This window comes from Colias philodice, chromosome 9 (assembly GCF_061535455.1).
Source record: "Colias philodice isolate Cphi_HAF_F1 chromosome 9, ilColPhil1 Martin Lab GWU primary, whole genome shotgun sequence".
In the NCBI taxonomy this organism is placed as follows: domain Eukaryota; kingdom Metazoa; phylum Arthropoda; class Insecta; order Lepidoptera; family Pieridae; genus Colias; species Colias philodice.
In genome coordinates this window covers 10,309,025-10,328,336 of record NC_143094.1, presented here as the reverse complement: position 1 = coordinate 10,328,336, position 19,312 = coordinate 10,309,025, and the positions used below count along the sequence as shown (strand labels likewise).

The window sequence follows — 19,312 nt, the reverse complement described above, 5'->3', positions numbered from 1 at the left end:
TATTATCTTGAGATGCCTGTTGCCTGTTTCCCATTTCTTTATTAATTTAATTTAATTTTGTTTTCAAGTGGTTTTCAACCTCACTAACGATTTTTTACACAGAACTTTTTTAAAATAATATTTGCATCTGGTAATAGGTAACAGTTAAAATCTGAAATTTGGAACTAGCAACATTGATCATTTATTTCACAGCGAAGGGGCTAGTCGAGTTGGTTATTTTTATTATAACAAAATTCTTTTCTTTTTATCCTTTCCTATGAATTCTAAGGAAAAATGATAAATTACATCGTTTTAATTAACAATAAAGCCCCTAATAGCCTTACTTTTATACGATAAAGTAATTTAAATAGGGTGTCATTATTGACAAGCAAGTAAGTATTATCCAACCAAATATCGAGGCCACTGTGTTCAACGGTACTCCTTACATGTAAAACAGCTTTTTATATAATTGCTTTATATAAATCAATAAGGTGTTTTTACAAACTAAACGTTTTCATAAATATTTTAGATCAAGATGTCGAAACGTTCGGCCGAAGAAAGCGGCAATGGCAGCAGCCAGCCGCCTATCAAGAAAGTTCACTTTGAACCACACTTGATCGGCCCCGTTTCAACTCTGGAAGAAATGGACATAAAAGTCCTTCAATTCCAGAATAAAAAGCTAGCACAGGTGATTATCGAATGTACTTGACATAAAAACTCGCATAACTCAAGGTTTTCGATGTGTAAGCTATTTCAAATTGCTTAAACAAGCTATTAATGATCAGCTGTTGTCATTAGCTTTGTTGTGTTTGTAAGCATCAACACAAATTGTTATTTATGTTTTCATGATATTTAGTACACATTTGCAGTGAAATACTCAACATTCATTTATGTCTAATAATAGACCACAATGACTTATGAAGTAAACATGAAATATGTAGTAGACATAAGTATAATTAATGCCTGAATATACTTGTTGTGGATAGTGTTAGTGAGAACAATTTTTATGTTAAATAATTTCAGAGAATAGAGCAACGTCACAGGTGTGAGGCTGAGTTGCGGGCCAGAATAGAACAGTTGGAAAAACGACAAACTCAGGATGATGCTGTGTTGTGTGTTGTTAACCGTTACTGGAATCTATTAAATGAAGACATAAGAGTATTATTACAGCGTTTTGATGCAGAGACTGCAGATGAATCAGAAAACAAAAGTATAGCTTTATTTAATTTAATTTTGTATAGATATAGGTACTTTTAGTAAATAATTATTTACATCATTTATACATTAAAAAAATCCTTAATTAAGATGCTGATTTGAGTTTAATGTATTTTCAAATCCTATGTTATTAATATGTTTAGTGTTATTTATAAACATTGTAGAAAAGGATAACTGAAAAATAATTATCTTTTAGATGAAAATGAAGCAACTACATCATTTCTCATGCAGCTTTCGACGTGGGATAAAGAAGAACTAGACGCCCAATTGGCAAATAGAGTTCAAGTTAGCAAACGGGCTGTAGCTAAAGTGCTTCAGGCTTTTGATAGATTACAACAGAGGAATGATAAAATTTGGAGAGCTATTAAGGGTGAAGGGGAAGGTTAGTAATCTATATCTATACTAATACAAGCTGCCCCAGCAGACATTGATCTGCCCCATTGCCACTATTTCGTGTTTTCTCCATACGAACCTTCCTCGTGCCTAAACAAAAACATTTAAAATTGATTCGAGTTTTACGCTTAGCAACACATTTGGAGATTCATTTTTATTATATTTTTTTTAGATTATAAAGCAGAAGAGTTCCAAGCACAGCTTAATAGTCTTATATTTCTAATATCAATTATTATAAGTTTGATCCTTTCTTTCAAAGTGGGATTATCATAGCCCAGATTATCATAGTCTGTTATTTATTTGAATTATACTTATCAATCATTAAACAGGTTAAAAAATTACGATTGCTCAAATTAATATCGATGTTGTTTTCATTACAATATTTTTATTTCTTAAAATATGTATCCCTCACAGAAGGCACACCAGCGCCATCCCTGGATGAAGTCATACGAGCCACAAATGAGGAAGTAACTGCAGAGAATAGGCGCCTACAGGCTCTGTGCACGACGTTACATGAGAGCCATCATGCCATGACATTACGGGTAGCACAGTTGCAAGATGCCGTGAATAGCAGGGACACTGAGAATGCGGAATTGAAGAATCAAATTGACGACTTACAGTATGAGTTAATGAAGGTATGTTATATGTATGTATAGTGAAAACAACTTACATCCATTATTATGCGTTTTCATAAACTTGTATGCCATTGATCTATATTATGAATAAGTGATCAGTTTATTAAAAATATATTAGTGAGGCATATTATTGTATACTTTCCACTTTGAATATTGTATCTTTCATGTAATGATCTCTTTTAATATCATTCAAAATAATAAATCATTCATTGCTCTACGTGCTCTACTTCTAAGTCACACTTAATTCTAATTACGACACAACAGACCTCTCTTATCATAATTTGGAGATTAACAACGTAAAATATTACAGGTGCGATCCCGTAACGACAAACTAGAGAATCACTTAGCGGAAGCTATCGAGAAGCTCAAGAGCTACCACCAATCTGGTAATACTACAACAAACTGTGCGCCCACACCGCACACGGCTGTAGCGAACGCTAAACTAGAAGATATAGCCGCTGAGCTAGAGGAACAAAGGGAACTTGCTAACAATCGGTTAGCCGAACTAGATAGATTGCATCGACAACACAGGGACACGCTGAAGGAACTTGAGAAGCTTAAAATGGATGTGAGTAATATAATCGGTCCTCCCTATTTCAGTGATTTTGCCAATTTGTATAATATTATATACTAGCTTTCCGCCCGCGGCTTCGCCCGCTTTATCTAAAACCTAATAAGTTATATACTAAAACCTTCCTCTTGAATCACTCTGTCTATTAAAAAAAAACCGCATCAAAATCCGTTGCGTAGTTTTAAAGATTTAAGCATACAAAGGGACATAGGGTCAGAGAAAGCGACTTTGTTTTATACTATGTTGTGATTATTTAATTTTTTTTACATATTGTTTCCAAATACATTAGTAATTGCAATGTGATAAACTATGCTTACTGTATTAATTACGAAATTTTGTGATTTCCCCTTCTGATGATTGAATTGATTATAAGAATAATTAATATTATAATAATTAATATATAATAATTTGTGTCCTATAATATTTATTTATTTATTTTATTTTTTATAATAGCATTCATATTGCAATAATTATTTTCAACAAAATACCCACCGTCCGTAAATATTCTAAGCATCTTGTTATTTGAATGTTTAATTAAATTTAATTAATATTAATATCCTTAACATTGCTTTAATGAATACTACTAAAGTATGTTTATTCAGTATAAAGATGAAAAATGTAGGAAACAGTAATAGAATTTGATATATTTAAATTACAGGGTGTTTAAAATAATTCACATTCTTTAAATATAATTATAGATTCGCCAATTACCAGAATCAGTGATAGTGGAAACAACAGAGTATAAATGCCTGCAGAGTCAGTTTTCCGTGCTCTATAATGAATCTATGCAAATGAAAACGGCACTTGACGAAACCAGGATGCAATTGCAGAATGCAAAGAATTTACACATGAGGCAAATTGAAATTATGGAGGTGAGAAAATTGTACTAGTTTATAGTTTAATTTATAGGTTAAGGGAAAAAACTAGGACATATAACAGTTACGAATTTCTACTTGATTGTACCACTTGATGTGTTATTAATTTATTTTTTCGTGATAACGCTTAACAACCTATCCTATTAAATATAACTCTGTCATTTTTCTGCACTGGAAACAAGATGCCTTAAGACATCATGGTCACCAGGTCACTATAACAGCAACTTTTATTTGTCTTTATATTGCAGAGTGAAGAATTAGCAAGACAGAAAGCACTCAGATCTGAAATGATACAACTAGAAGATGTGCTCGGCCAGCTAAGGAAAGAGTATGAAATGTTACGCATTGAGTTTGAGCAGAATCTCGCGGCAAACGAACAAACGGGACCGATAAATAGAGAAATGAGGCATTTGATCACTTCGCTACAGAATCATAATCAGCAACTGAAAGGAGAGGTGCATAGGTATAAGCGGAAATATAAAGATACTAGTCAGGAGCTTAATAAGGTAGGTTAGATAGATAGAGTAACATATAAGTTAGTCCAATAAAAATATATAGTAAAAATTAAAAATCATTTTAATAACATGAAATTTTGATTTGACACCAATCCTTGATAAGTGTAAAAAGTTTGAATTAATGTCTGATTAAAGTTTAGAGCCTAAGAGTCTGTTACATATAAACATATAGTGGAAGCTAATAAAAACATGTTAAAAATTGATTTCACTCGTATTTAATGGTAGGTAATGGTAGAGACTTTTTTTTCGTAATTGGTTAGTATTTGATGTCTAAATCGGAAGCCATTTCATAGCACATGTTATAATAGATTTGTATATAACTTGAATAATAATAATTAAATATCGTAGCTTCGCAAAGAAATGGAGGAGGCATCATCGCGTGGTGGAAATGCGCCGGAACAACCTGACGAGAAACCACTCGCCGTGAAGAAGGAGGAACCTGATCCAGAGGTATTTGAAATTTTCTTTATTAACTAGAATGTCCTATGCCAGGTCTTTTTTATTTCGTAATAAGAAAATAATTTAATCTCTGTTATCTAAAGTTATTTTTAAATAATTTGGAAAATCCAAAAGTGCACGCCTCATAATTTTTTTTTAATAAATATTTATTAATTATTATTATTGTTTATTTAATAACAATTAAACCACATCGAATCAGACCCTGAAAAATGAAAGGGTTCTATTCCTGAGCATACTCAAGCGTAAGAGAAAAAAAAAGACTCGATTAGTAAAGTATTTCGGTCGCTATCGTGTTAACAAGAAAAAGGATCCGCACATACAGACACACGGACGTCCAAGTCAGAACTTTTTTAAACTGTTTTTTAACTAGTTTAAATAACAAAAATGACATCAAAAATATCATGAACGTTAAAAATAGTGTTTTTTCTTAATATGTGTGTGTATGTATTATCTTACAAGTGCAATGTATGATACATAAAGACATTTTAAGTTTGAAAAATCAGATGTTTTGCGCGAAGTGACAGTAGTACCCACCTCAACGCTTCGCTTATGAGGCGTGCAATATTACAAAATTTATAACAATTTATTAGTAAAATATCAAAAACCCTATTTAGATGAATTATTAACTAAGACGCTTTAATCTAACTACAAGTTTTTGCCCGTGGATTCGCCCGCGTTTTTAAAGAAAAACCCGCATAGTTCCCGTTCCCGTGGGATTTCCGGGATGAAACCTATCCTATGTGTTAATCCAAGTTCTATATGTGTGCTAAATTTCATTGTAGTCGGTTCAGTAGTATTTGCGTGAAAGAGCAACAAACATACACACGCACATTCATCCTCACAAAGTTTCGCGTTTATAATATTAGTAGGATAGGACTAATAGCTTTTTCCTTATTCACATGAAGCATAAACGGGGCACAGGTAGTGTGAAACACAACATATTATGTTGAAATGTAACATAATAATTATCATATTGACGTGACAACGTCTTATAATTCGATAGAGACGGCTGCACGCACGAAAAAACATGACTCATGCGGCGTTACCTCGCTCTGAGGCGATCCAAGGCTTGAAGTGCAAGCGAGAGCGCGGAACGAGCGACAAAGAAGCACAATCGGACGTTGTCACGTTCAACTATCGTCAGCAAGAAGCTTATATCTAATACACTGGAGATTTCAGTATGAACATTAACTTGTAACAAGAAAATATGACATTGAATGACGCCTGTATGTTTTTTCATCCCTTTCACACCCACTTGCCAAGTTAGGTGTGAAAGGGATAAAAAACATACAGGCGTAATTCAAGGTCATATTTTCTTGTTAGAAGTTAATGTTCATACTGAAATCTCCAGTGTATTAGATACTTATAAGCTTCTTGATCGTCAGTAAACCGACTTTACAGAAGTAATTTTTTTTATATTTTTGATGTGTGCAGAGCGAGGAGGGCGCGAGCAGCGGCGGCGACAACAAGCACGCGCTGGGCAAGGAGCCCGGCCGCGCCAGGATACACGAGCAGGACCTCGCCATCAAGGACCTCAAGCAGCAGCTCAAGTGCGTCCACTGGCTTAGCCTTGTACATTTTAGTACTTTTAGCTTAGAGCAGTGGTGGCTCAGTGGTGAGACCTCGGACTTCGAATCGATAAGTACGGGGTTCGAGACCAGGCGAGCGCGCAGGAAATAAATTGTTTATTCAATTTATCTGCGCATGTTGTAACATCACTACTGCTCGAACGGTGAAGGAAAACATCGTGAGGAAACCGACATGTCGAAGAATTAAAAAGTTCGACGACATGTGTCATCCGCCAACCCGCACTTGGCCAGCGTGGTGGATTATGGCCTGTACCCTCATAGGAGGCCCGTGTCCCAGCAGTGGGAACGTATATGGGCTGATGATGATGATGAGCCAATATGATTATAACCAATCGAAAAATAAATCTACCTTCATTATACCTAACTTGATATGGTGTAAAAAAATGTATGCGTGTACTAGAGTACACACGTAAGAAGTGAAACTTCTTTATGACCTTAAAAATGTCACGAGTATGGCGTAACGCAAAAATGTCACGTGTACGGCGTAACGCAAAAATGTCACGCGTACGGCGTAACGCAAAAATGTTACACAAAATTTTTGTCCAACCCCGATAAAGAAGTTTCACTTCAATAATAATGCTCATGTGTTGAGTTGAAATAATTAAAATGGAGCAATTATCACTGACTGATTCATAGAAAACACCATATGTTGTTACTTATATAAAGATTCTGAAAATATGCTGTACAGACATACACAGTTAAATTCATATGCAATTTGAAACACATACTTATATTTCAAAATTTTATTTTTATTTTTTTTTAAATGTGATAGGAGACAAGTAAAATTCCTGATAATATCTGTATTGGATATATTTTTAATTGCAATAAATACAGGAAGGCAGTAAACGAGCAAAAAGAACTGAAACTATTGTTGGACATGTATAAAGGAGTGAGCAAAGAGCAGAGGGACAAAGTGCAATTGATGGCCGCTGAGAGGAAAGCGCGCCAAGAGTTGGAAGACCATAGACAGAAAGCCAAAATGGCGCAGGTATATAAAACGTTAAGTCATTTAATTTCTATGAATGACCTCAATAATTTATAATGCATGCAATTTTTGTAATGCAGTAATTAACTGTAAAATATGCCCAGTTATTTTTAAGGCATGATTTTGTGGCCTTATCCAGTTTCCATTTTTGTAAATTTATTCACAAAACAGATAAATCTATGTATAACTAGCGGTCCGCCCCGGCTTCGCCCGTGGTACATATTTACGTTTTCTCTACATAAAAACCATCCTCGTACTTCAAGAAATATAATAAAAAAAGAATTATCGAAATCGGTTCAGCCGTTCTCGAGTTATGCGCTTACCAACACATTTTACGATTCATTTTTATATATAAGAAGAGGATGTGACAGACAGAAATCCTATAATATTGCGATATTTATTTGTTTATAAATTCAAATACAATCATTTACCAAAATTAAACATTTCTTTTAATTAAATGCCAAAACAATCGAAGTTTTCTCACATTTTCACAGGAAAGTAAACGCGAGCGTCGTATGGCGGACGAAGACGCGTTACGGAAGATAAAACAATTAGAGGAACAAAAATACGAGTTACAGAAACAGTTGTCCTGTGCGAGGCCCAACGCTGACCCGTTGCATGGATTCGCGAGGCCCTTTGCCGGCTCTCAGGTATATAACAAAGTAATTACTTTATATATTAATACTTTAAATAATTATAAACGGTTTCCACAGCTTGTGGATATGTTCTTTTTAACTTATTGAAGGTGACGGCTTATAGTGCACGAAAATATACAAAAATAAAGCAATAAGGAATTATCAACAAGCTGTGGAACGGGCCTTGCATTATATTTGTATTAACAAATTCAAAATTGCCTTAACATTCTGCTTAGATCAAGTTCAGATGAAATAAAATTCTTCCAATCGTTCATTTATTTTGTAGATTATAATTAATGTACGAAAAAAAAATCATACATTCCTATGTATTTTGAAAGAAGGAGTGTAAATAAAAACTACATTTTTATTTTTTGGTTTACATTAAAATGGAAAGATTCTACATGACATTTCACCTATTTTTTTTTATTTCATTTCTACAATGACAGTTGCATGTAACACAATTTATATACTATACAAAAAATAATTTCGTTATTATGCAAAAACTTTCACCCGCAGGAAGAAGAAGCGCTCCTCAACGAGATGGAGGTCACCGGGCAAGCGTTTGAAGACATGCAAGAACAGAACTCTCGTCTTATCCAACAATTACGTGAAAAGGACGATGCCAACTTCAAACTCATGTCAGAGAGGATCAAGGCCAACTCGCTGCACAAACTGCTGAGGGAAGAGAAACAGCTGCTGCAGGAACAGGTATTTATTTAGATTTATTTAGATAGATTAAAAAAAAAGGTGTACATAGAGCTCATATATTATTATAGCCTTTATTGCAATGTTTAGTTGCAAGTTTATTTTAGTTATTAACTATAACTATAGAGTTCATATAGGTTACTGAAAATTGTTGGTTGTGGCTGTAAGATGGTAAATGTGGTGTGAGGTAGTGATGCAAGTTTCAGGAGTAGTCATGTTTCTGTGTATAGTCAGTATGTGTGGGTATGTATATGCAGGAGCAATAGAAATCATATTGAGATGTATATAAATATGTGATATAAATTATATATATCACTACTACAACCATTGCTAAGTGTACATGTTTGTGTGTGTGTGTTGTGCGTGCGTGCGTGAGTCCGTGCGTGAGTCCGTGCATGTGGCAGGTTAGGCATGAGTGTTAAATATCATATATTGAGCTGTATGTATATGTGTGTGAGTGCATGAGTTCGATGTGTGCGTATGGCAGCTGATGATGCATGGCAAAAAAAGACGTGTGGCACTCGGGGACTGCCGCGGTAAAGCTATTGCATGCTGTGCCTTCAAGCCACACCTCCGTGCCCGTCGGAGTGGGGAGCGTGAGGTTTTTCACGTGATAACGTTTTTAAAATCGTTTTAGTCGGGTGACATGTTCAGAAACTTGTGTCACACCAAAACCTCACGAGCGCGATCGCAGGTATAACGAGAGAGAGACGGACCGATCTCCCGTCTCATCTCGAGCGTTGCCACCAATAAGACGTTATCACGTAAACATCTCGATCGTAAACCTACTTTACAAACAATCAATTTTTTTCGTTACGGAATTTCTGGATTCGGTCCCCGCGCTTAAGGCCCGCGATAGAAGCTATGCTATAAAAAGTGTGTGTTTGTGTGTAACGAATGCGTGCGCAGGTGGTGACGCGCGACCAGCAGATCGAGTCGATGGGGCTGGTGTGTGTGTGTGTAACGAATGGTTGTGCGCAGGTGGTGACGCGCGACCAGCAGATCGAGTCGATGGGGCTGGTGTGTGTGTGTGTAACGAATGGTTGTGCGCAGGTGGTGACGCGCGACCAGCAGATCGAGTCGATGGGGCTGGTGGCGCGGCGGCTGGAGGAGAAGGAGCGGCTGCTGCAGGCCACGCTGTCGGCCGTGGAGAAGGAGCTGCTGCTGCGCCAGCAGGCCATGGAGATGCACAAGCGGAAGGCCATCGAGTCGGCGCAGTCGGCGGCTGATCTCAAGCTGCATCTCGGTATGGCTGTATGATTATAACTGTGATTAGTTTAGATAGATATTCGGTGGAAATGACCTAATTTTATGAAGTTACTGTAAATATGTGAAATAGGCTTTCAGAGATATAATCAGCAAGTAGTGAAACTGTTCATAACTATACTCTGTCCATTATATTATTTGCTTGTTGACAGCTTCACGCCTATGTAGGATTGTATTGTCTATGTTAAAATGTCATACAAATAATTATTGTACTTCATGGACAGGCCCCGCCCACTTAGTGATGTCTACACAGAACTATTCAATGATGGGTCGATAGATTATAATAATCTATAGAAATACTCTGTAAAATATATCCGACGCAGAACTATTATGTTATGTAATCAACTATTATGTTTCAACGCAGAACTATTATGTTTCAACATTAACTTTTTAAATAAGCAACACGTTTCTTTCTCCAAACTTGAGAGTTTTTTGCATACGATGAATCTCACTCAACTTATATCTGAACCAACACACTTCACGGATAAAAGCGAGACGTTGCTGGATTTGATATGCACGAACATTGCAGCATCGCACGTTGTCGTTGAGCATGTCAGCGCCCTGAGCAGTCATGCATTTGTTTCTTGTACATTAAATATACCCAAGGACAAATATATCCCTAGATGGATAACGTACAGGTCTCTGAAAGATATTGACATGGAGAGTTTTGAAGCGACCCTAGAAGAAGTAAGGTGGCATACAATTATGGAAATGAATAATGTCGATGAGATGGTAAAGATTCTTACAACATACATCCAAATAATTTTTGATCATCACGCTCCTCGAAAAGTGAAATATGTAAAACGCAAGCTTTATCCATGGATTACTGATACCATTAAATTGATGATGAAAACTCGAGACGAAGCGCAAGTTACAGCCAGAAGAAGTAAAGAAGGTAAACATAAGGCATATTACAAAGAACTAAAAAGTATCGTCAGCCAGGCTCTGCATAGAGAAAAGCAATCATACTTTGACAATTATGTTAATAGTAATATCAATAACCCGCCTAAATTGTGGAAGCACATTAAGGAACAAGTCGTAATTAAAGCTAAACAGGACAATAAGTTACCATCGCATTTCAATGATCCCGATAAATTAAATTGTGACTTTCTTAATGTTCCTGGCAACAACAAATCTGACCTATCGACGTTGACTTATTACGAATTTCACCGGTACTGTAACGCCACCTTCTCATTTAAATCTGTTAATGAGAACACTGTACTTAAAGCCTTACAAACCTTGAAGTCTCAAGCAGTTGGAGTCGATGACATGTCCCTGGATATGTTAAAACTTACTTCCTCCAAAATCCTGCCAGTCATCACGCATATCATAAACACGTCCTTCCGTACGCATCAGTTTCCTGAACTTTGGCAAAGTGCACTGGTACATCCTATACCTAAAAATGACAATCCATTGACCTCAAAAGATCTGAGGCCGATCAGTGTGCTTCCGTGTCTCTCGAAAGTGATAGAGAGGATAGTACACAATCAGTTAATCCAGTTCTTAGAGCAAAATGGAGTATTATCCGATTTGCAGTCAGGGTTCAGGAAAGGACGTGGTGTTGCCTCTGCACTGACTGAAGTTGTAGATAACATCCTGAAGGCGCAAGACACGGGCATGAGTACTGCTGTTGTGTTCCTTGACTACACTAGAGCTTTTGACACCATCAATATTCCGCTTCTTCTATCCAAGATGTCGTACTATGGGTTTAGTAAGGAAACAATTAGCTGGTTCGGTAGTTATCTCAACAAACGTACTCAAACTGTAGTCATCCGCAAGGAAGATGGTTCAATTGCATATTCCAGGCAAAGTAGCGTGACCAGAGGAGTTCCGCAAGGCTCCATCCTGGGTCCCCTACTTTTCATTCTGTATAGTACGGATATAACGCGCGAAATAAGATATTGCCGGTACCATTCATACGCAGACGATATACAATTATATATATCTTTTCATCCATCTCGAACTGTTGAAGCTATTGCCGAATTAAACTCAGACCTTCAGCGTATTTCAAAATGGTCGGAGAAAAACTCTCTGGTTATTAATCCTGCGAAGACCAAATTTATGTTATTAGGAACACCGATTTTGGTTGAAAAAGTGGCGAGATATAATCCGCTTATCAGTGTAGAGGGGCAGTTGATTGAACGCGTTAGGGAAGCTCGCAATCTTGGGATCGTGTTCGATGAAAATTTGAGGTTCGAGAAACACATTCATACCACCATTTCAAACTGTTTCTATAGATTAAAGCTGTTGTATCGTATAAAACCCTACATTACCGCACCCTTACGTTCAAGGCTGTGCGAGGCACTTATACTCTCGAAATTCAATTTCGCGGACACCATGTACGGTACAAGATTGCTTAAAAAAACTAAGACTGCAATACAGCGCGTTCAGAACGCCTGCGCTCGTTTCTGTTGGGACATACCTTCGAGAGATCACGTTACGCCATATCTGATCAAAGCAAAAACGCTCAACATGGAACGACGCAGACGCCTTCACTTCGCTGTCATGCTTTTTGAAGTGGTAACATCCCAGATGCCTAAATACCTTTACTGTAAGCTTAGGTGGATGAGTGACAGAAAAGGCTCGTACTTAACAAGAGGGTCCACGTACAAGCTACTTATGCCAAAGTTCCATACAACTGCTTTTAGAGGTAGTTTTGTATACAACGCAACGAAGTGCTGGAACAATCTTCCGCCGCCGATACGTGAATCAGTGTCAAAAAATTCTTTCAAATATAAATATAAAGCACACTTGATAAACGAATTCGTCAAGCAAGCCTAGTTGCGTTGTATATCGGGCTAATATACATTTATTTATTTAATGTTTTTTTATAAGTATTTTCAAGTATATATATATATATATATATATATATATATATATATATATATATATATCTTTACTTTTATTTATTATTATTATAATGTTTTTATTTTTATATGTTCTATTATAGTACATATATATATGAATATTCTGTAGAGGATTTTGTTTCTATTTAATACTTATTATTTTTTCTGTATATTTTTAGCAACAGTCACGGTTAGAGGACACTTTGGGCTTCTGCCCTGTTTGTGTTGTGGGGGGCACTGAAAACCAGCGTTATGCCGACCATGTCGACATGACATATGCTGAGGGCCTCACCATTTAGGTCGCCACACTAATTTCTTATCGTGTTTTAGTTTAATTATTTTTGTTCATTAGTCTTTATTTTTTTACGTGTTATTTCTTTTTTTAAATTTTGTTATATTTATGTTCTATGTGGTGTACCTAATAAAAATGATTTTCTTTCTTTCTTTCTTTCTTTCTAATCTACACTAATATTATAAAGAGGAAAACTTTGTTTGTTTGTTTGTTTGTTTGATTGTAATGAATAGGCTCATAAACTACTGGACCGATTTTAAAAATTCTTTCACCATTCGAAAGCTACATTATCCACGAATAACATAGGCTAGGTTTTATCCCGGAAATCCCATGGGAACGGGAACTATGCGGGTTTTTCTTTGAAAACGCGGGCGAAGCCGCAGGCGGAAAGCTAGTTTAAACATAAAGACAACCAAATTGTAAGATAGAAACCAATAAATAATAAAATATTAGTTTAGTTTAGTTTTAACATAAAATGCATAGATATGTGGTCTTATTATTACATATCTTATTAATGCATTTACGTTGTAATTATTATTTACGTACCTGATTCGATTTATGATAATATTTTGAATTTATATGTAATTGGAATGGTATCACAATCGATAATTTTTTGGACATCACTTCTGGTATCACCCGTCGAGCTGTCAAAAGGCAATTCTTATAGTGGACAGACTATAACATTATTTTACTGCATTCACTTATACCGAAGCACACTCTAGTTTATGTCGAAATCGAACTGCCCAGCCTGAACACCGATGTGTTCCGATGAGCCGTTTTAATGGTGTTTTTAATTCATTCGCAGCCCTGTTACAATAATAAGAAACACTATTTAACGCCACAAACAAAAAATAATTATAGTACATTAAAAGAAGACATTTTTAATATATAATTCGTTGGAAACTGTTTTGTTAATAAGGAGATTTTTATGTTGAGTTTTCAAGTTAAAAAAAAAATTGCATTACAAATATTTTTTTTTTTGGGATATCGATTCAGACGCACATCATTTTATCTAATAGGAGATCGATTTTTTATTGTAACATATTCAAATACATAATCAATTCAAGGAAATAATATTTTTAAATATATATATATTTTTATTTTCTATTTTAGAAAAATACCATGCACAAATGAAAGAAGCACAGCAAGTGGTGGCCGAGAAGACGAGTGCATTAGAAGCGGAAGCTTATAAAACAAAAAGACTACACGTAAGTACATTATGTATTTAATCTAATTTCCGTGTCTTCGCCTCGCTGCGGCCGTGTAAATTTTTGAAGTGAAAACTTCTGTAGCGGCGTTGGGTATAAAATCTTAAACTCGCGTCAAAACACGTGGCCTGATCGAAAAAGCGTAAGACGGATTTTTTTTTAGCCCTTATATTCCATGCGTAAGACGGATACCACTCCAAAATATTAAACATGCTGAACGTTAATAATCAAGTTTTCACTTCTGCCGGCACTCCCGGAGTGCAACCCGTCTTTTTTTTTCTTTTAAAAAATTCTCATTTAAATGCTATCAAACTATATGAAATATCTGTCCAACTATCAGGAGGAGCTAGCGATCCTGCGTCGCAAGGCGGAGCGCATGAAGAAGATGGAGCAGGCCGGCAGCAGCATGGACGAGGTGCTGCTGGAGGAGATCCGCGAGTACAAGGAGACCCTCACCTGCCCCTCCTGCAAGGTACCATCACATATTGTTACTAAATTCTATGTACGCTTTGGTATTATTACTGTTAGTACAAAGAATGATTCTGTATCAATAAATAAATAAATAAATAACCAGAGGTGGCTCGTCCTCAGGAGCGCTGGTGCAGTGAACTCCCATAAATAATTATAATAAAGTTATAACTTGGATCTGTAGCAATCATTACCAAACAAAATGTTTTCACTACAGGTTCCGTATTAATACCTCTCATTTGCAGACAGTTTATTGACCAGCCATGGTTATTGCAATCATAATTTGAATTTGCCAGTCAGTTCAATTCACGTCGTAAACTGTCTGGAAATAATAGGTCATAAGCGGCCCCAGAGCTTATATGCAAGTTTCCGACATTAACCATTGGGGCCGTAAGACCGTCGAGGAGGAATTCCTCCTTCCTTTCTCCACAGATCTACTTCTAATAAGAAAAGCATATACTAGATGTGCTAATGTTTGCGGATCTACCTCACCGGTCCGGTTAACCGAGGTTTTGGCCCCATCTCACTACGAATTTCCGGTCAGTACACATATAGTGACCTAAAATTTGAAGTGAGTTGGGGACGAACCCATACAACAGCATGGATCCGGACAAGACAAGAACCCACGCGACGTTATTGTGTTTTTCTTCTGACCTACTGCACTGGGCCGAACAACCTCGCTTATAATTTTTTATCAGGAAATTCGTATATTATTTTATAGAACTAATATTATATAGCTGAAGAGTTTAATTGTTTGTTTGATTTGAGAAATTATTTTGATTTTAGATAGCCCATTTATCGAGGAACACTATAGGCTATGTATCATCACGCTGCGCAACACGCGGGGCAAACATTGAGATAATATTACTACGTATGGAGGAGACACCACGAACAAAATCTGTGCGCCATTTTTTTGCTCTAACTAAGTTTTAAAAATTATTATCTAGTTAGGTACTTACCGATGAAAGTTATTCCTTTGCACTTTTCCGTATTATTTGTATTATTTGTGCAATATCGTAACACACACGAAGGCATATTTGATGCGTTTCACTTTAAAACAAATAAAAAATGAGCGTGCAGTTACGCCATATGGCGTATGTTGAGCGGAACATAAGTGATGTAGGCGGTGTCGTCTCCATATGTATATCTCAATGGGGGCAAAGCTAGTCCTTGATAAAGATTTTACTAAACCACACAAATTCCCATTTTAAATGCATTTACAATATGATTTTTGACTGACCGGTTGGCTTGGTTGGTAGTGACCCTGCCTTCCAAGCCAGAGGTCGTGGGTTCGATTCCCACCCGGGGCAAATATTTGTGTGATGAACAAATGTTTGCTCTGTGTCTGGGTGTTAATTTTGTCTATAAGTACTTATTTAAAATTATAAATGTTGTTATGTTTATCAGCCATCTGGTTTCCATAACACAAGCGAAAGCTTAGTATGGGATCAGATCGTGCCGTGTGTGAAAATTGTCCTGAAATATTTATACCCATTGAGCCCCGAACGGCCCGATCGGTCCACGACTCAATAGATTTTCTATTGTGTCTGTGATTCCGGGGGCTGAGTTATTAATATTTAATATCACACAATTTGCAGGTGAAACGCAAAGACGCAGTACTAACAAAGTGTTTCCACGTGTTCTGCTGGGACTGTCTGCGCACGCGCTATGAGACGAGACAACGGAAGTGTCCTAAATGTAACGCGGCTTTCGGAGCTAATGACTATCATAGACTTTACTTATCCACTTAAATATCAATAAAATATATTGAGGGAACTAATGATAAAAAGGTTACATATTGTAACTCAAATGTTCACGTTTGTAACTCTGGTTGCAATTCGGACTCGATTTTGAGGTTAGAAAAATATACACGTTGTTAAACTGTCGAATCAATTTCTTTAAGTTTATAATATGATGATTAGGTGTATAGATTTTGTTGTTACTAATCTGACGAGGTTAGGTGATTATTAAAAATCTCTAAATATACTAGTTAGTCTCCATGACTTTACCTATAAAATATTTGATATAACTTATACCTTTTTTTCACTATACAGAATGTACGTTTTTGTTTTCACAAGAACAAAATAGCCTCATCATGGCCTTACGTTACAAAAATCCTAAAATAATTTAAAAATAATGGAGATAATTCTAGTAATTTCATAAAAAAATAACTAAACACCTACTAGACTGATATTCACTAATTGGTGTTGGTAATTTAATGGAAATATAAATTTTACTAAAACAACATTATATTTAAATAATTTAAAGGATCCGTGACTAAATAACATCGCGACAGTAGTATATCCATACTTAATATTATAAATGCGAAAGTAACTCTGTCTGTCTGTCTGTTACTCAATCACGCCTACTACTGAACCAATTTGCATGAAATTTGGTATAGAGATATTTTGATACCCGAGAAAGGACATAGGATAGGTTTTATCCCGGAAATCCTACGGGAACGGGTTTTTCTTTGAAAACGCGGGCGAAGCCGCGGGCAGAATGCTAGTAATAAATATTTCTTTAATAAATTTTTTCTATTGTTATTTGTGAAAGTCGTAACGATTTTGGATAAATTTCAAAATGGCGGCAGATCTTTCTGGAAAATGCCAGTTAGAATACAAAAACCGCGTCTTAGATAATAACAGAACATTAACTCTGTACGAAACAGGTATTGTATTAATATACCTTTATTAAAACTAATTTTTTTAATTTATTATTAATAAGAGCGTTATTAATCATACCACCGGAATAATATTTGTTGCACACGGTTATAATAATTTTATCGAATTTGATTTTTTTAATCTAGAACTTAAATATGAAGAATAATCGGGAGCGAGGTCTGTCCATTATTTAAATGACAGTTTAAAATATTCCTAAAACTTTAAACCTGATGTAAATAATGATTTTGTATTATTTTTTAGATTTGTAAATATTTTGCACTAAAGTCACAATTTTTAAAGATTTACCGTTGTAAATAAAAGTTAACTTCCAAAAAATGTTCATCTTGTGATAAACCAATCTGTTAATACCATGTTTTTCAGTATGTATTGAAAAACGATTGATTTCGGTTTCCCGAATAGTTTATATAATCTATATTCTTGTTTTAATTATCTAGCTAAATATTTACTTTCATAAGGCCAGGAATTAATAAGCGTTAACTATTAAAAATAACACTAAAATATACTATTAAGCTACACACACATTACATAAAGAAAATCTTGATTTTAAAATTACACACTTGAATCTTTGTTTTGTATTTTCTTGTTCTCGTCTTGAGTATTATGCCTCTTTAGGCCAGTGGAAATTAACATTAAATTCGCAAAGCACGATGTAGATTTGAATTTTTGGTATGTTGTTTGGATCAGTTAGGGTGATGTAAATCCCAATTTGCAACTTCGAAAAAGTTGTGCTCGCTGCGCACCACGTGATAAACTGCGAAAATTTTGGACTTTTTTCACTTTTTGCTCTAAAAGTCATAAACTATGCGTTTCCGACAAGTATGATTCAGTACATAAATTAAGGTTATTAAATTTTCAACAATTTAAGCCTAACCGCAGCTCTCTAAACCTTATAACGACTAAACTGTGGCCATTCGAAGATGGTTCATTTTTCCCGAAATATTGAAATTTTTAGTTTTGCTCCCGTTTGAAGCAAAATATTGGCAAAAACCGCTCGTTCTATGAGAAGTTCGTATAATAAAGTTGTAGTGCATTTAATTTTCTTTCATAAGAGCATAAAACAAAGTCTGTGAGACAAATATTTCACACACAATATCTGAAAAACAAAAAGAAGGTAGAAATAGATTTTTAAAGAATTGAAACTGAGAGCATATAAAATCATAAAAAGAATAATACTTTTTCATTTGCAGGATAGGTAATTAACAAAATTACAAAATTTGGGAAAGTAGGAAAAAAGATTATACGCAAATAATAAACTGCGAAAATTTTGGACTTTTTTCACTTTTTGCTCTAAAAGTCATAAACTATGCGTTTCCGACAAGTATCATTCAGTACATAAATTAAGGTTATTAAATTTGCAACAATTTAAGTCTAATTAAAGCTCTCTAAATCTTATAGCGACTAAACTGTGGCCATTCGAAGATGGTTCATTTTTCCCGAAATATTGAAATTTTTAGTTTTGTTCCCGTTTGAAGCAAAATATTGGCAAAAACCGCTCGTTCTATGAGAAGGTCGTATAATAAAGTTGTAGTGCATTTAATTTTCTTTCATTAGAGCATAGAACAAAGTCTGTGAGACAAATAGTTCACTCACAATATCTGAAAAACAAAAAGAAGGTAGAAATAGATTTTTAAAGAATTGAAACTGAGGGCATATAAAATCATAAAAAGGATAATACTTTTTCATTTGCAGTATAGGTAATTAACAAAATTACAAAGCTAATTAAATTTGCAACAATTTAAGCCAAACCGCAGCTCTCTAAACCTTATAACAACTAAGCTGTGGCCTTTCAAAGATAGTCAGTTTTTCCCGAAAATTTCAAATTTTTAGTTTTGCTCCTGTTTGAAGCAAAATATTGGCAAAAACCGCTCGTTCTATGAGAAAGTCGTATAATAAAGTTGTAGTGCATTTAATTTTCTTTCATTAGAGCATAGAACAAAGTCTGTGAGACAAATAGTTCACTCACAATATCTGAAAAACAAAAAGAAGGTAGAA

At 35.3% G+C, this 19,312-nt stretch overlaps 1 protein-coding gene and 1 long non-coding RNA gene across 6 annotated transcripts in view; one reads left to right on the top strand and one right to left on the bottom strand.

Annotated features, from left to right (window-relative positions):
- The window catches only part of LOC149486099 (uncharacterized), a 54,724-nt gene that overhangs the window by 16,756 nt on the left and 18,656 nt on the right, over nucleotides 1–19,312 (bottom strand). The gene's annotated exons all lie outside the window — the stretch shown is intronic.
- Nucleotides 162–17,924, top strand: Bre1 (E3 ubiquitin-protein ligase Bre1). Of its 5 annotated transcripts, XR_016316098.1 has the most exons (18): nucleotides 162–371; nucleotides 509–667; nucleotides 1,003–1,189; nucleotides 1,391–1,576; nucleotides 2,002–2,222; nucleotides 2,533–2,790; nucleotides 3,492–3,665; nucleotides 3,917–4,174; nucleotides 4,532–4,633; nucleotides 6,077–6,192; nucleotides 7,066–7,219; nucleotides 7,711–7,878; nucleotides 8,368–8,559; nucleotides 9,466–9,802; nucleotides 14,074–14,168; nucleotides 14,509–14,640; nucleotides 16,235–16,931; nucleotides 17,138–17,924. XR_016316098.1 is itself a non-coding variant. In XM_089699446.1 (17 exons), exons 2-17 carry the CDS (start codon nucleotides 515–517, stop codon nucleotides 16,385–16,387), a joined length of 2,730 nt encoding a protein of 909 aa, XP_089555572.1. In that variant the 5' UTR covers nucleotides 162–371; nucleotides 509–514; the 3' UTR covers nucleotides 16,388–16,940. The 5 variants fall into 5 exon arrangements, 4 of the variants coding, with proteins under 4 accessions (XP_089555572.1, XP_089555569.1, XP_089555571.1 ...); XM_089699446.1 differs by lacking the exon at nucleotides 17,138–17,924 and having other exon boundaries at nucleotides 7,711–7,866; nucleotides 9,610–9,802; nucleotides 16,235–16,940; XM_089699443.1 differs by lacking the exon at nucleotides 17,138–17,924 and having other exon boundaries at nucleotides 7,711–7,866; nucleotides 16,235–16,940.